This window comes from Hylobates moloch, unplaced genomic scaffold, assembly GCF_009828535.3.
Source record: "Hylobates moloch isolate HMO894 unplaced genomic scaffold, HMol_V3 SCAFFOLD_9, whole genome shotgun sequence".
Taxonomy (NCBI): domain Eukaryota; kingdom Metazoa; phylum Chordata; class Mammalia; order Primates; family Hylobatidae; genus Hylobates; species Hylobates moloch.
The window spans coordinates 121,164,574-121,182,988 of record NW_026652284.1 but is presented as its reverse complement, the minus strand read 5'-3'; the positions used below and the strand labels follow the sequence as shown (position 1 = coordinate 121,182,988).

At 38.7% G+C, this 18,415-nt stretch overlaps 1 protein-coding gene across 20 annotated transcripts in view; it reads left to right on the top strand.

Annotated features, from left to right (window-relative positions):
* PTK2 (protein tyrosine kinase 2) overlaps positions 1 to 18,415 on the top strand; it is a 350,940-nt gene that overhangs the window by 152,394 nt on the left and 180,131 nt on the right. For 19 of the 20 annotated variants that reach the window (XM_058444064.1, XM_058444062.1, XM_058444063.1 and 16 more), the window contains one exon: positions 15,316 to 15,370. In XM_058444064.1, the coding sequence (XP_058300047.1) occupies positions 15,316 to 15,370 (55 nt within the window). Of the gene's footprint in view, positions 1 to 1,757; positions 1,874 to 15,315; positions 15,371 to 18,415 lie in introns of those variants that run through there. The other variant, XM_058444072.1, reaches the window with a different exon arrangement.

Sequence of the window (18,415 nt, the reverse complement as noted above, 5' to 3'; positions counted from 1 at the left end):
TTTGTGCATTAGACTGTTATATTAGATTGTATTAAATTAACCCAACCTGGAGTTTACGTCGTGGGAGGCTAGAAGCCCTATACGTCATCTTTTTCATAATTAATTCAGCAAAAGATAATTGAACACTGAGTCCTTTGTAGCTAAGTGCCGGAGATTCGGAAATAAAACAAAATTTTAACCCCCAGGAAGCATTCCGCTAAAAGGAAGACTCTCAGACAAGTAAGCAAAATTAATGTGCTAGAAACTAAAGTGGAAGTATCAGCTGGGTGTTTACAGGAGAATGGTACTTGATGTGTGAGGTGTTTTCACGTGGAGATGTTATTTAACCTAAGTCTTAAAGAATGAGTGATTCACAAAGTGTAGGTATGTGGGGTTTGTTGCATAGGAGTCAGGAAGCCAGTCAAGAGGATAAATCAGCATTTGCAAAGGCACAGAAACATGGACCATCAGGCAGAGGTCAGGAAACTAAGTTGGTTGGGGGTAGATAGAATACCATTCTTATGAGGGAGAGAAGGATAGGTATACAGGGACCACCAGGTCATTACCTATCTAGTACATTCTTCAAAGAGTCTGGACTTGGCCTTTGAGCATCACTGACTCATCATTTCAAGCAGGATAATTATATGATGAGATTTGCAATTTAGAATTCCGTATTTGTGAGATTAGAATTTTATTAAAGAAGATTAAAAATGGAAGCAAGGAGCCAGGAAGCTGTTGTACCTTTCTTGTCCGTGTGAGAATGATGAGGCTGTGAGACAGAAGGAAGCAGTGGCCATGGAGACATGGGCTAGCAGAGGCAGAGTCTGTGTGACTGGAGGCTGATTACATTTGAATCAAGGACAGGGAGGAACCCAAGGAGTCTCTTGGTTTTCTGTCATGGGCCACTGTGGATACCAGTCACAGAAAAGGACTGTGCTTGAGGAGAAAGAAGACAAGTTACTTGGAGCATGTTGATTTTTAGTTCTAAGGGAACATTCATGTTTTTTAAAATGAAAAAGGAAAGATAAATGTTGGTTTATTTCACTGTTATGAAATGACAAATACCAGTAGCATTAAAAAAAATCTCTTCTGGTACCCTGTGCTTAGATCTTGGTTTCTAGTACCATTCTTCAGTGGAAGGAACCAGAGCTCCTTGGAAAAATGCAGTTCGAGGGAGAGGAGGAAAAATACAAGGGTGAGCCCTAGAGCAGCTTGTAGTGCCAGAAAGAAGGAAGTGCTCAAAAAGCAAAACGATGGGGCTGCGTCAAAGGATGAATGAGCCAGTGGAAAGAGTTCTTAGTGACAAAAGCTGGAACAATTCGAGCAACAAATTAAGTTACATAGTATTAGATTGTAACCCAAAGTATAAATTAAATACCCATGAGTCCATAGTAATGTAAATACTTGAATAAATAAATATTTAAAGGAGCAGTGACAAATTTCCTCTATAGAAAAATTCCAAATAATTTATGTAAATACCCTCTCTCAAAGGAGGTGGAGCATAAAACTCACCTCTAACGTATGAGCTACATTTAGTGGCTTGTTTCTAAAGAGTATAATAAGGAAAGGAAGTGTGGGGAAAAAGTAACTTTACAGTGAAGAAACCTGACAGGCATGACCTCAGCCGGGTGGTCAAAGTCAACATCACCAGTGATCAGTCATGTTGATAGTGTGCAACCATAACGTAATGTGTTGAGAAAGGCACTTTACCTCTGTGGTCTTCCTCATAACAAAAACCCATAACCTCAGTCTAATCATGAGAAAAAACATCAAACAAATCCCTCTTCAGTACCTAACCAGTACTCCTCAAAACTGTCAAGGTCATGAAGGAAACAGTGGGAGTCAGAGAAACTCACATATCCAGGAGTTGCCTAAAGAAACATGATGATTACATGTAACGTGGTGTCCTCCATAAGATGTTGGAACAGAAAAAGGATAGGGAAAAAAACTGATGAAATCTGAGTGAAGTATAGAGTTTGTTAATCATAATATATCCATACTGGTTTATTATTTGTGACAAATGTACCAAAGTAATGAAAGATATTAATAGTAGGGGGGCCTGGGTGTGGACTATATAGGATACTGTCTTTGTAACTCTTTTGTAAATCTAAAACTGTTGTAAAATAAAAGGCCTATCTAAAAAAACCTGATGGGAGAATTGAGGTCAGCAGGTAGTTAGAGATGATCTAAAAAGATACAATAGATGGCGAATAGTTAATGTGAAGTCAAGAAAGGAGTGCTAGTTCAGTGGCTTGGCTGAGTTACAGGGAGAGGACTCCAGGAACACATGTGATCATCTTTCAGGGTCACTGTGGAAGCCTACTCTAGTATAGTGGCTGGGGAAAAAGAATAATGTGAATTGTATTCTACCCTATCTCTATGTGAGGCCAAGATACGAAAATGAAATGGTAACTGAAAGATAGAGTCTGTGTGAGAACCAGAGGTATACAAAGGAATGAAGAGAGCCAGACATACTGTTAAAAGGATACAGAGTTACAGGAAGAGAGATACTTGAAAGAAATTTCCATGAATAATACATTGACATGTTTTTAACAGCTAAAACAGTTAAAGAAAGAAAAGCAGGTTGTCTGTCAGGGTGAATTAGTGAATGGTATGTTTGGAAAGAAGAATTTTAAGTTCAAGATATGTTTGAAATGAGGGTCAAATTTTGCACCGAAGTTAGTGTAAATTTGGCTTATTTCTAGAAATTACAGAACTTCAGATGATAAGAGAAGAGGTGAAATAGAAGAGGACAACTTAGGGCTTTAACCAGTGTTAAAGGCTTTCAAAACCTTACGTAGTTTTTGTCAGGGGTCAGTGAAATGGAGAATATGAGAATTGCTATACATAAGTAAGGGCTTGTGATTATTATTACTTGAAACAGAACTAGACACAGCATGAGTTTGTAAGTTAGATCCTTCTTAGAGGATTGCATGGAAAGTTGAATGATCTATTGTTTTGATATGGCCATTTCATCTTAGTTAATTTATATGTGCAATATTTAAAGTAAGTAAAGATGATAGTTAAAAGAAAGAGGAATCTTTAGTTTCTTGTAGTTCTAGGATACTATTGTGCTTATTTTGCTGTCCCCTCTTTCTAAATTCCTGTGCTTTTGCTCCACTGTAGTGATTCTTTGCAGTTATACAACTCGTGTGAATTCAGCACCCTATCTCCATATAAGTAGATTAGTTGAGTGACCCCTTGAAGCAGAATATCTGGGTTCAAGTCCTTATTGCACCTTGACTATTCTATTTGCCAAACTTTATTAGTCAGCTCTTGGCGTCTGTTTCCAAATGGGTAAAATGGGGATAGTGGTGATACCTACCTATATATGGGATTGTCGTAAGGAGTTAGATGAGATAATTTATGTCAAGAGCTTAATACATATTGTACCCAACACTGAATAAATGTGGACTACAATTATGATTATTATCCGTGGGAGATATTGATTGTCAATCAGGATAAAAACCAAACTGTAGAATTTCTTTAAAGAGCATTAAGAAGAAAAAAAAAAAGAAAACAAGTTATTGTTCATCTGTTGATTTAATTTTGAGCCCTTTTAAAATGATTTTTAATTTATTTGTTTTCAAAGGTAATAATACATTCTAGTTAGAGAAAAAGTGAAACTACACTGTCAAATAAGAAAATTTCTTCAACTCCTCTCACTGATAACCACCATCATAGTTTTAATAAATATCCTTATAGCTCTGTTTTAACACTTTTGTGCACATTCAATGCATAGTTTTAATATAAGTGGAATGATCCTATATGCATCTTGCTGTTTTTATTCAACTTTATGTTTAATAGATCTTTCCATGTGACTAAATAAAAATATACATTAGTATACTAGTCCACCCAATGAGTATATAATACTACATTTAAACAGCCACATAATAGTGGACATTCAGTTCAGGTTAATAACAGTGTAAGGCATGGTGCCATTTTTTGTTCATTTTTGCATATATGATAGGCAACAGATGATAACTTGCTTTATATTAGTTTGATTACTGGTGATATTAAACCTCTTCACATATATGGCCATTTTTAAGTTTTTTTTGTAAATTAACTGTATTTTAAATAAGCTTTTCTAATATGTTTATTTTTTATTAATTTTAAGCAGTCTTTGTCATGTTAACACTATCTTGTAATGTTAGTTCTCTATTTTCTTTCCCAGCTCATCATTTTCTTTCAACTATGTGTATGTGGCTCTCATCATACAGAAGTTTGTCTTTCATTAATGTAGTAAAATCGTATTTTCCTTTTGGTTTTTGAGTTTTAAGATCCGATTTTTAAAAAGGCATTCCAGAACTTAAAATTGTTAAATGTTTGTTTTGAAACTCTTGTGTATTCATTTCTGTTTTTACATTTTCAAATGTGTGGATTTTAAAAATATTTTCTTTTTAAATTAACTTTTGGCTTAATGGCATTATGCTCAGATAGCATGGTCTGTGTGATAAGAGCTTCTCGACTTTTGTGGAGACTTGTTTTGTGGACCCTAGAATAAGATCATTTTCCCCCAGTGTTTTATCATGAAAAAGTTTCAAAAATACAAATAAGTTGATAGACTTGTTCAGTGAGCATCTGTGTGTCTATCACCTGAATGCTACAGTTATTAACATTTTGTTGTATTTGCTTTGTGTGATCGGTTTTTATAAATGTTTTAGTGTGATTCAAAAAATGCATTTCCTAATCAAGCTTGTTAACATACCCATCTGTGATAATGACTTTGCCAATTTCTTCCTATAAGTCTATTAATTTTTCCTTGATATTTTGAGGCGCTTTTATTTAAACATACAAACAATATACCTTCTTGGTAAATTGAATCTTGCATCATTATGTAGTGATCTTCTCTGTGCCTGATAGTTTGTTGTTGTTGTTCTGAAATCTGTTTTTCTTAGCCTTGACCTGGTTTATACTTTTCCATTTCTTCACTTTCAACTTTTCTGTGTCCTTATACTTTTAGGTGTGTCTTTTAAAAATGTCATAGTGTTGGATTTCTTAAATCCAGTTTGCTAAGTGTTTCTTTGAACTGACAGATTTACTACATTTGTATTTCTTAGGATGCGTGATATATTGGACTCGCTTTTATTATTTATTTCCAGTGTCCTAGAAATAAGCTGTGTGTGAGTGCATGTGCTGTGTATTTCTTAGTTGGTATTCTTATTCCACATTTTCTTCTGTAATTACGTTGAAATTTATAAACATCTCTAGTCTTTCATTAGTTACCCTTACATTTAACCTTCTATATTAACCAACTCCAGATTTTAGACTTATCTAACCCTCTCTTAAACAATGCAAGGACCTTTAAACACCTTAACTCTCCCCATCTTCTTCCAACTTACACATCATTTTTTCCTGTTATTTTAGTTATATCTTTTCAAACTTGAAAATTCAAATATTAGACATTATTATTATTTTATACAGTTATTATTTTGGCTTTCCCTACATGTGTATTACTTTATTTCTTAAACATCCTATATTGGGCCAGGTGCAGTGGCTCACAACCTATAATCCCAGCACACTGGGAGGCCAAGGTGGGAAGATGGCTTGACCAGCATGTATAGCATAGCAAGACCTCATCTCTACAAATAATTTTAAAAATTAGCCAGGCACGGTGGCACACAGCTGTGGTCCCACCTAGTCGGGAGGCTGAGGCTGGAGGATTGCTTGAGCCCAGGTTGTTGTGGCTGCAGTGAGCTATGATCATGCCACTGTACTCCAGCCTGGGCAACAGAGGAAGACCTTGTTTAAAATAACCATTTTTGTATCTCAGACCACCCTTCTGGTATGCTTTTCCTTTTATTCCAAATATATTGTTCAGCTCGTTGTTTTTTTCTCAACACTGTAAAGATATTCTTTTATGACAAGAAATGTCTGTTGACATTTCTATGGTTGCTCTTTCTTTTAAGGTCCTTTTCCTACTTTTCATCTTTTCTAGTTTTATTCATGTCTTGTGCTTTGATTTCTTTTTATAAATCCAGTTGGAATAAGACATACTTCTCAATTCTGTAGATTCATGTTTTTCATCTGGAAAATATATGCCACTATCTCTTTAATAATCAACAGATGTATTTCTGATCTTTGCTATCTCTTACATTTTTTGTATTTTCTATCTCTCTCTCTGGATTCTCTTTTTTGGGGGGGATTTTTCTTTGGATTTGTCTTCTAATTCTTTAATTCTCTTAAGTAGTATCTTTATGCCATACATTGTTCATTGTTTATTTCATTCTACCACTTACATTTTTTCATTTCTAGACATTCCATCTCATGTGATGTAATCTTCTTCATGCTTGGTAACCTCTGGTATGCCCATCTGTGGTGTTTGTGCCGTTTATTTCTTCAAGTTTTTATGCATAGCTGTTTTCTGTTCGGTATTTGACAATAACCTTGAGGTACTGGGGTGTCTCTGCTGTTACTCTGACTCTCACTCAGGCCACCAAAGTGGCTTGAATCAGAGGCTGGTGGCCCTAGACTCGGCAAGCTGAGTTCCAGGGGGCTTCGTTTACACTGCTGCGGCTTCTGACAAGAGCCAGGAAATGATGCCACTTCCGCCTCCCTCAGGTCCAACCTCAGTGCCCAAGTGCCGGGTTCATCGTCCCCACCTTGCAGGTAGCGTCGGTCCAGAAACCCCAAAACAGTTTCCCTTCTGCCTGTCGTGCTTTCTGTGTGTGTGTGTGTGTGTGTGTGTGTGTGTGTGTGTGTGTGCGCGCGTGCGCGCGCTGGGGGCGTCCTAGAAACCTGCATGTTTATCACCCTATTGCCTAAACATTCTTCATTGTAGCTCAATCTATGTTTCCAACATTAGTTTCCCTTTTACTTTTATTTATAAGTTTTGTTTTGTTTTTTTTTTTTTTGAGATGGAGTCTCGCTCTGTGCCCAGGCTGGAGTGCAGTGGTGCAATCTTGGCTCACTGCAAGCTCCGCCTCCTGGGTTCACGCCATTCTCCTGCCTCAGCCTCCCGAGGAGCTGGGAATACAGGTGCCCGCCACCATGCCCAGCTAATTTTTTGTATTTTTTGGTAGAGATGGGATTTCACTGTGTTAGCCAGGTTGGTCTCGATCTCCTGACCTCGTGATCTCCCCGCCTCGGCCTCCCAAAGTGCTGGGATTACAAGCGTGAGCCACCACGCCCAGCCTAGAAGTTTTTAATATGTAGTTTTTAATGATAAAATTCTGTTTTTAAATCTGTCTCTTTTTTAAAAATTTCACCCTTGTTCTTGAAAGGTAGCTTAACAGATGCTGGTCAAGCAGTCTTCCCACTGCGGCCTCCCAATGTGCTGAGATGATAGGTATGAGTCACCATACCTGGCCCAATAATAGCTTAATAGAGAAAATATAACTATTAACCTAGTTATATTTTATATAATAAAGATACTTAACAATATTGCACTTGGCCATCGTAAAGGCTGATGCCAGTGCTTTAGGAGTGGCCTGGCTGAGAGGATGTGCAGGGACTCGCATGCATACACCATGGCTGTTCTACCACAGGAGCAACAGGGAACCCTAGCGGCTCTCTCAAGGAGTGCATTGGCATTTCTTTTCCCTATTGGTTTTGGCTAGTAACTTGGAGCCATTTAGAAATTTGTATTTCTTCAGTACAGAAAGGAATTATACATGAATGCAGAATACTACTTGTTTCTTATTAGTTCATTTCATGGTTCTCTTTTTCCTTTGTAATAAGAAAACTCATGAAGTGTTCCACATAATTTATTAGATTCCAGCAGGAATTTTAAAGTCAGACTCAGTTTTTACAGCCTAATGCAGAATGCCCTTTCAGCTTTACTGTACTTTTTTTTTTTTTCGAGATGGAGCCTTGCTCTGTTGCCCAGGCTAGAGTGCAGTGGCGTGACCTCAGCTTGCTGCAACCTCCTCCTCCCGGGTTCAAGTGATTCTCCTGCCTCAGTCTCCCAGGTAGCTGGGATTACAGGTGCCCACCACCATGCCCGGCTAATTTTTTTGTATTTTTAGTAGAGACGGGGTTCTACCATGTTGGCCAGGCTGATTTTGAACTCCTGACCTCAGGTGATCAGCCCACCTCGGCCTTCTAAAGTGCTTGGATTACAGGTGTGAGCCACCATGCCCGGCTGCTTTACTGTATTTCTAAATAACTTTTTTTTGTTTTTGTTTGTTTGTTTGTTTGAGACAGAGTGTCACTCTGTTGCCCAGGCTAGAGTGCAGTGGCATGATCTCAGCCTAGTGTAAACTCCACCTCCCAGGTGTAAGTGATTCTCCTGCCTCAGCCACCCAAGTAGCAGGGATTACAGGTGTGCACCACCACGCCCAGCTAATTTTTGTATTTTTAGTAGAGATGGGATTTCATCATGTTGGCCAGGCTGGTCTTGAATGCCTGACCTCAAGTGATCCACCCGCATTGGCCTCCCAAAGTGCTGGGATTACAGGTGTGAGTCACCACACCCAGCCATAAATAACTATTTTGAGTTATACTAGTACTACTACTACCACTAAGGCACAGTTTCTGAGAGTGTGACAAATACTATCTAGAAGCTTAAGGGTTTTTACTTTAAACCAACTAGAGAGTTCATCAGTCTTTCTTTTCATGTCTTTCCAATCTAGGAAGAACCAAAGTACTTTTTTTTGTAGGCAAAGGAAAAGTATAAGACAGTGAAGTCCCCCAGCCCCTGTCCCTGGTACGTTACTTCCTGTGGGCTCACACAACAGGGAACAACTGGAGTGCAAAACAGACAAGACTTATTTACATCATTTGTAAATAAGAGGTGAGGAGGAGAGAAGGCAGCTACCAAAGGAGGTCAGATGTTTTAAGAAAAATGTTTTTCATTAGCCTTTAAAAGTACATTGCTGATATTGACAAACCAATACAGTGTTAAAATTAGGATTTCCAATATGGCATTAGAGAAGGAAGACTCTTATTTTCCAGTAATTATTCCCCAAATTAGAGAACTATAATGTGAAATTATTTTAAATGAACCATCTAACTTTTCGTTTCTGCTTGATTCCTTTTTAAGTGGTTTGTCTTTTTAGAAATTTGTTTTAAATCATCTTTGCATTTAGTATATTTTGCTATGGTGGTTTGTATAGTTGTTTCTCTTCACTGTGGAGAATGTGACTTGCATTCTATTGTGCAGGGAATGTATTCCCCACACATTATATAGTATCTGATATCTATAAGATATTCCATAGGTATTTCTAGAATGGATGAATTTGTGGTTTAAAATTAGCTGAGCTTAGTTATCGTTGTACTTGTTTTCATAGTTCTTATCAACAGCAGTCAATTGCATCCTTTAGCTACTTAAAATAAATATCAAAGGAGGAGGTGCTGGTAGATTTGGCAGGAATTGATGGTTGCCTCACTGAGACAGAAGTTCATTTCTCTCTCATATAAAACAAGTGATAGACAATCAGTGTTTCTCAGTCACTGGGGCTACAGGCTACTTTAATTTTACCATTTTGTAATCCATAGCCACCTCATCGCCTAAGAGGCTGCTGAACATTACTCATCACGTATGTATTCTAGTCCCCAGGAAGGAGGAAGAGATGGGCATTCTCTTTCTCTTTCTTTTCAAGGACACAAACGTGTATACAGTTAAGTCTTCACTTAACATCAATAGGTTCCTGGAAACTATAAGTGAAACAACATAAAGTGAAACCAGTTTTACCGTGGGCTAATTGATATAAACAAGAGTTAAGTTCTTGTGGAATATTTCTGGTCACAAAAACATCCCCAGCTTCTAAGTAGAGACCCAAAACACTTCTAATATTAAATATTGGAATAAATGTAAGCATACATTTTAAAAAGTCTGATTAAAAAAAAACATAATTATTTACCCAGTTATTCCAGTTCAAGGTCGTGGGTGGCCGGACCCTATCCCAGCAGCTCAGGATGCAGGGCAGGAGCCAGCCCTGGACAGGATGCCATTCTTGTCACAGGGAGTACTCACTCCCCCCGCCCCATACCCACTCATCCTGGGACAATTCAGACACACCAGTTCCCCTAACATGCACATCTTTGGGATGTGGGAGGAAACTGGAGTAACCATAGAAACCCCACACAGACACAGGGAGAACATGCACACTCCATATAGTGGCCCAGCTGGGAGTCAATTTTTTTTCTCATCAACATTATAATGAAACAACATTAAATAATAACGACATTATTTATGAACCTGCTGTTTAATACTTTCCCTTAGAGGGACATAGGAGAAAACATAGTCACATAGCCATACCTTGCTACAGAAGAGACTGGGGAAGGCAGCACTTTACCTGGCCAAAAGACAACTTCATCCCCAGGATGAAGGGGAGAATGTCATTAAGAAACAGCAATCTCTGTTGCAGTTAGATAATTTTAACATTTGTCTGTTAAGAAGCTTGAGTATAATTTAGAGGTGAAAGTACCACCATACTATTTCTAAATTAAATATACTTAATTCTGACAGTTTTGGAGAAAGGGTAAGATAGAGTTACTACATGGAAATGCCTATTTAAGTTATATTTGAAGTTAGTTTGGGCTGCATTTTTGCCTGGGTTTTAAGGATTTGAGGGATTATGTTCACAAAATATTAAACAGGGTCACCAGACAAGAATCTTCTCAGAAATATTGCCAGAAGAGAAATAAATTTATCCTTGACATAAGAATTTGCTTATAATAAGCTTAGTTTCTTTTTAATATGTAAAGAAAGTTGATTCCCATCTGGGCTTCTTAAAAGCCAGCTGTGTTATGAATTTGTGGATATGAATACACATGTGCAGGATAAGGCCACAGGCTGGGACTAGATGGGCACCTAGAAGATTCATCTCAGTGAGTGGGGAATGCTGATGGCAGTCAGCTGGTGCAGGTGGGGAGGGGCCCTCCTACACAGCCTCTTTTCCTGAACCATTCTGGATGGCCACTGTGGTGTGATAGGAGGAATATGAGGAGGTGCACAGTCATCATGCAGGAATGTGGGAGGGCAGAGCTCTCTAAGGATTTTCCAAAAATGCTAAATGGCAACAGGAATCAGTGGAGTGTTGAATGGGATTTTGAGGTTTAGCAAAAGAGAAAGAAGACCTCTAAATCTTTCACTTAAAGGATAGAGGTCAGTTAAACACTAAGAGAGTTCTGGTTAAAATTGGCCAGAAAACCCTTAAATCTCGATGGCTAAGTGTATTGGTTTTAAACTCTTGTCTTATAGTACCTTTCACACTGTGTTGTAGTTAGTTGTTTATGTAATTATCTCACTTAAGAAAAGGAAACATATTAGCGATTTTTTTCTACCCCATGATCTGTTATAGTGCCTAGTATGTCATACGGTCTCAGTGAGGAAGTAAATGAATACAGCCTCTCTTTTCTTTGTAGCTTCAAATCTAAATGGTTTGAATCTCAGTGAATAGATCATAGAAACCGTTTTTGTTAGTCCTGAGAGAGAAGTAGGAAAGGTAATACTTAGAAGCCCTCTGCTATGTATATACAAGCAAATCCCAACGAAAGGCTTCTTAACATACAGCTGTCTCCTGTGAGATCTGCTGCCTTCTGCATTGTCATGGTAGAGCTCTTTCTTCATCCCTCTATACCTTCTTTCCCCAGTCTTTCTGAGCAAGGCAAGAACCTTGTGTGGTTGTCCCTGTGGTAGCTCTGCACCTATCCCCAGTGCTCATGCATTTCACCCATCCCTGCCCTTACTGAGGAGCCTTTGGGCCCACAGCACCAAGCCCTAGAGAATGAGGGTGCATGAAGTCCTAGATTCATTGCTCTGGCCCAGCCCCACCCATTGCAGCTTTCTGCGACAATGGAACTGTTCTGTGACTGCCCCACCTAGTTTGGTAGCCTCTAGCCACATGGGACTGCTTATCACTTGGAAATGTGATGAGCATTGCAGTTGGGAACAGAATTTTTAATTTAATTCAACTAATTTAAGTATAAATAGCTACATATCACTAGTGGTTGCATATTGGACAACACAGTTCTAACCTAATATTAGTTTCTTGTCATCTGTGTATGGGCTCAAGAGGTTTCTCTGAACTGATGTGGGAATCTAATGAACTGATGCTTGGGTTTGGGAATTGGGGTTTGGCGGTATTCTAAAAGCTTCATGTGAGTTAGTTTTTTATTACATGAGTTTGAATGCATTTAGGACATATCCTTTGACAGTTAATATAGTAAGGAATTATTGTATGATAAAGGTTAGTAATTATATTTTGTTTATAATGTGTAAGTTGTATTTGTTGTTTTATTCACATACATGACAGTTGTGTAGAGTTTGGGCTCAAAGAAGGTTTTTATGCCACTTGAGGCAAAACTACTGCTGATTAGAGTGCACATTGTAAACCAGTCCCAAACACACAGATCTTGGAGAGAGGCGACCTCATATTAAAAATGGGACAGCCTACAAGTCCCTGTTTGGTTTCCTAAGGCTTTAAATTTAGATATCTATAATAGGCTTTCCCTAAAAACTTTGAACATAGTACCTTAGGTGTGCTCAGAGTCCTCTATCACAAAACCTAAAGTAGTTTGATTTCTAGATTAAATTAAAATGTGTTAAAGGCAGTGTTGCAGAATTTTTACCATGACCTTGTGTACTTGAGCCTCATTTTTATTTTCTCAACTGCCGGGTATCAAAAAAGTTCTAACGTGGACAAATGTTACAAATTCATTATTAGTCAAAAGAAGTTTGAGAAAACCTAAACTGTATATATGCTAATTATTAGCCTTCAGGTTTCCTTTTTTTTTAATGGAGTTGTCTTCACCTTTGAAGTAAAAGCAATACCTAGTATTCGTCTTTATTTTCAAAAAATATATGCTTCCTTTCGTTTTTCTTGAATCGTACAACACTTTTGGTTTATCTTTAATTTTCTTATTTGTGACTGCAATGAATATGGTAAGTTCTTTAGTTATGCCTGGCCCTGAGAAAAATAGATGTATAACTGGGTTGACTAATAGCAGTTGACAGCTACACAGTGTGGGAGAGGATATTCCCTGCCCTGGTCTTTGCCTCAACCAAATACTGACGTGTATGTTGCCTTCTTGAAACATGGCCAGTTGCCTTCTTGAAATCCCTACAAGAAGGGCATGCATGTACACCTTGCCCATGGGTCTGTTTTAGACCCTCACATGTCTCAAACAGAACTGTTAATGCCCACCCACCTGCCTGTTCTTGGTGCGTAGCTTCAGCATTCCCTCACACCTCATGTCCAGTCACTCATCCGTGTTGCCTCTTTGTCCACAATAGCCCCTGAATCTCACCACTTCTCACCTCCTCTACTGTCCACCAGCAAACCTCAGGTCAGGCCATGCCTCCCTCTGCATTAAACAGTGAGGCACAGGGCATGTGGACCAGAAGCTGTCCAGACAGCAGTGCTTTCTAAGGCATTCTTCTAAGGCAGAACAGAAACTGCCCCCTTCACATTCCAGGAACTTCATAAACAGTCTTACTTCAACCTCAGCACCACTGCATGGTAGTAGGAGTTCACATCCCCACTTTACAAGTAACCGGAGGTTCGCAGGTGTTAACAGCAAGTCTATCCTATGGCAGAGCCAAGATTCAAATTAAGAACTGTCTGAGGCTGGGCACAGTGGCTCATGCCTGTAATCCCAGCGCTTTGGGAGGCTGAGGCGGGCAGATCACTTGAGGTCAGGAGTTCGAGACCAGCCTGGCCAACATGGTGAGCCCCCATCTCTACTAAAAATACAAAAAATAGCTGGGCGTGGTAGTGCAGGCCTGTAATCCCAGCTACTTGGGAGACTGAGGCACGAGAATCGCTCGAAGCCTGGGAGGCAGAGGTTGCAGTGAGCTGAGATTGGGCCACTGCACTCTAGCCTGGGTGACAAAGCAAGACTCGGTCTCAAAAAAACAAACACTCTGATACGAAAATAAGTGCTTGCTGTTATGGAATAGTGGCTTGAAAATGTAGATAGAGGCAGAAATGCTCAAGAATACTGCCTTGTAGATTCCAGAGTGTGTCTTTTGTGTACTAATTTTGCTACTTTTCAGTAGTGATTGGCATAAAAATTCTTAAAATGCAAAGACCCTGTGTTTTTAGGAGGCAAAATGAAAAGGAAGAACTTGTGTGAATACTTTTCCCTCTTCATATCCAACTGTCAAAATAGATAATGATGGTTCTGTAAAGGCAAGGAAGGGAAGTTACAAACAAAAGTGGCTAGAGACAGAAATGTAAAACCAGTAGTTATATGAATTAACTGATGGGTAAAACCAGAAAGTAGTATATCATAGAAGCTGAGAGAGAATTATAGGATGTAATGAACGTAATAGCAGAATAAGAAAGAATGAGAACTGAGACCAGTTTTGGATTTAGCAGAGGAGGAATTCATTGGCTTAGGTATACTAGCAGTTAGATTATAGAATAAGGGATTTAAAATGTTTGAATATAGTATCAACCAAATAAACTCTCACATGTTGTCTCTGATTTTGTTTATAACGCCAGCTAACTTAACAGTTACAGATGAAGAAGTCATCCCTGTTTCTTGATACTTTATATTCAGTTTATTATATGTGATATATTATGTGAGTCTGAAAAGATACCTGTATTTCCCTTTTCTCCTTGATCCTTTTATGTGTCTCCTGACATTCGTTAATGTCGTCAGAGGCATTATTTCATATTACTAGCACACGAGTGACACCTAGTGGCCAAAACATCTGAGTAAGTTAGTAACCAAAGTACTAGGAAAAGAATCAGCTATTCTTTCCAGCCTATTTTCTTGCCAGAGCGTTGAGGTTCTTGATAATAATGATCAATTTAATTTTGTTGCCTGACTTAAAGAACATTGCTGCGATTTCCAGCATTTCCATAAATTCACCTTTTTTACCTAGGCATAAATTTATGTTTGTTTTTTCCTAATGTGAAACTGAGATAAGTGAATGAGTCCCTTAATCAAAAAAGTCTATTTTAAAAAACAGTCAACTTTTAGGATAAACCTAAGGGATTTATTTCTGTAACTTCTAAGGTATATCCTGAATCATTTACTAATCAGGCTAGCTATTTTCTCTACAAATACAGTATTACCCAGTTGGAACTGATGTTTATAAGCTTCAAGCAATATCTGAAAAAGGATAGTTTTTAATACATTATAATTTACAAAGAGGGAATATTTTAGAAGAGTTTTCAACAATAAGGGTAAAAAAAGAAAAGCCAAAAGGATTTCTATTTAAACCAACTTGTATTCATGTTTCCTGTACATATCTAGAAAATGATTTGTCCCATCCTTCCTGTGAATATGCTGGTAAATTAAAGCATTATTATACTTGTTTCCTTCCTAAATAATATATGGAAGGATAAATAATTTACAGTGCTTTTATGTTCTTGTAAGTTTGTCATTTTAATTGATTTGGTGGTGTTATTTGTTAATACGCTTCTTTTTATATTTCAGAAAAGATGTTGGTTTAAAGCGATTTTTTCCTAAGAGTTTACTGGATTCTGTCAAGGTAATTAGAGTCTCCTTTATCATAATAAAATAACAAAATTATGCCAAGACCTTTTCCCCAGTGGTAAATTGCTTTTGGGAAAGTAAAATGTAGTTTCCTTCCTTACATGTAAAATACGTAATTTAAAAAGCTGACATTTATTCTAGTCACATTAATGGCAAATAGGTTTTTAGTATAGCTTTCTCCCATAAAACATGGTTTTACTTCTTGATTGTATTTGATACTCCACTAAGCATAAAACTAAAAAAGTTACGTGCACAGTTATTCCTGTCATCTAGGTCTTTACAGGCTAAAATATTTTGACATGCAGAAGAAAAGGAGCAATATGTAAAACAATCGTGGTGGTGGAATCATTAGTATTGTGTGTGTGTGTGCGCGCGCGCACGCATGTGCGTGCGTGTTAGTGCATTTTGAAGGTCTGTCTTTTGTTTCAACCCTTTGGATGCTTCCCCGCATTAGTAGCTTTGGCAGAGCCTCAGTTCTTATCCTTCCCATATCCAGCGTGGAGAGCACCTTGGAGTGAGGTGGGAGGACTCTGAATGTGTGATTCCCCCAGCTAGTCCAGAGCACACATCAAGATTTTCAAGTGCAGCAGGGGATACAAACTTTAGGGTTAAGACAGAGTCTGGCTTAGATGAGCTCTGCCATTTTCTAGCCTTAGGGTCTTGGGCCTGGTTTCTTATTTCTATAATGAAGAAAATAGTATTTTGTAGGGTTGATGTGAATATTTAACAGATTAGTAAATATATTACTTACCACAGTACCTGTCACATAGCAACAGTGGATGTTACTGCTCTTTTTATTTTTCAAACATCTTGTTCTACATCCCATCAGCTGAAGCCCAAGCAGGAGAAGATATGCATTATGAGAAAATGTAGTTAACTTTGGATAAGTTATTTCATCTTTTGGTATTTCAGTTTACACATCTGTAAAATGGGGATAAAATCCATTTCTAACACATGAGATTAATAAGAGGATTAAATCTTAGAAAGACCAAAAGAGAGAACTGTCGATGTCATGTTGATTATCATTGGGCCAGAGTGTTGGTATAATTTATCAGATGCAATCTGTGACAAAAGCTCTGTATTCAGATATCTGGGTCCTGCTCTCTGTCAAACCCATCCAGAATAGGACTGTAAGGGTTAGTCACTGTTTCCCTGAGTCCAGAAAGTAACAGTATCCCTTCCTCTCTCAGATAGCTTCTTGATAATCTAATGGGAAAAACAGATATAACGATGTTGGCTTTAAAATACAAAGCATTCTAGAAATGCAATAAGACATGCATTTAAGAACAGTACAGGAAAAATATACTCTTTATTTCAGGCTCTTTTTCTAGTGATGCTGCTCGACTTTTTCAGTGTTCGTTCAAGTTTCCTGATCTATTAGTGAAATACTACAGTGAATTGTTAGGGAACAGAGCATTCTCCATTTAGTGTGGTTGAGGCCAGGACTACAGATCGAGACACTGTCCCAGTCTACAAGTAGCCCACAGACCATTGGCATGAGTGGGTTGAGTCAGATTTGAAAGAGAACAAAGAGTTTTAAATGAAGTTTGGCACAGCAGAAGGGGAATGAGAGAGAATGACAGAATTGTGTCCTTCGGGAGAGTTACTAGGTGTGGGTGGCCCATACTCTTGGAGTTGGGAGAATGGGAGATTCAGTTTGACCTGGAATGTTTTTGGTGTGGGAGCCGAGAAGGCATGGGAAGACCCTTAAGTGGAAGGGATGCTGCTGTGTGCAAACCTGCTGGGTGTTGCAGTGAGGAGGATAGTGGAGACATTCAAACAAGTGTAAGCTACAGTTCTAGTGAATTTACATTGCTATTGGATAGAAGAGTACTCTACCCAATGTTCTGTTGATGGTTATGTCACAGTAGTAGTATTGGTCAGGGGTTTTCAGTTATGAAACACTGGGTTATGAAGCCTCAGAATTACTGCAAGATCTCCTTAAATCTGTATGTGTATAAACAATTAGGAAAAGTGTGACTGTTGTCCTTTAGGAGTCTAATACATTCTAGATTTTTAAAAGATCCCCATACTCAAAACAGGGAACCACAGGTACAGGTCACAGGTGCCATGGTATGAGTGTAGCCAGAGTGAGACAGATGCCCAAAGAGGTTCGATAGAGGACTGGCACTGTCTCCTCCATGACTAGTCCTTCTGAGAGTCCTGACTGAACCTCTGTTTCAGTGTTCCCTCTCCTACTCTTTTCTCACCACGCGAAGTGGAAATGGCGAAATACTCCCTTCTATCTTGGGACCCCGTTTAGTATCTTAATTTTTAATTATACTTTCTCTTTTTTTTTTTTTTTTTTTTGAGACAGAGTCTTGCTCCGTCGCCCAGGCTGGAGTGCAATGACGCAATCTCGACTCACTGCAACCCCCTCCTCCCGGGTTCAGGCAATTCTTCTGCCTCAGTCTCCCAAGTAGCTGGGACTACAGGTGCCCGTCACCACACCTGGCTAATTTTGTTTTTAGTAGAGATGGGGTTTCACTGTGTTGGTTGGGCTGGTCTGAAACGCCTGACCTCAAGTGATCCACCCACCTTGGCCTCCCAAAGTGCTGGGATTACAGGCGTGAGCCACCGTGCCTGGCCTCAATTTTTAATTATGTAGTTTGTTACTTGTTTGTATTTTATCTGCCTTCCTCCACTATATTTTAAGATTCTTGAGGGCAAAGACAATATCTGTTGCCGTCTCCACTCCAGCCTTTGTTTGACGTTGTACCTGGCACGTAGTTACATTTGGTAAATCCTACTTAATGAATGAATAACAGCAATGTGATGAGTAAAATAAGGGGAGACACTTTCTGGACACTGAGTACAATGTGAACAGAAGGCGTGAAGACAGGATAAGACTTTAGAAGATAGTAGAATTGAGAAGCTAGAAAGTTTCTTTTCTTGGATATGTCTTCTCTACTGCTCTCCATCCCCACCCCCCTTAAAAAAAAAAAAAAAACCCTACTCTGCAGGAGATTTGTGCAGGTATCTTAAGATGTGTTTCCAGGCTATCCTTTAGGCTTCCATTGCCCTGGCCTTTGCTGCTGAT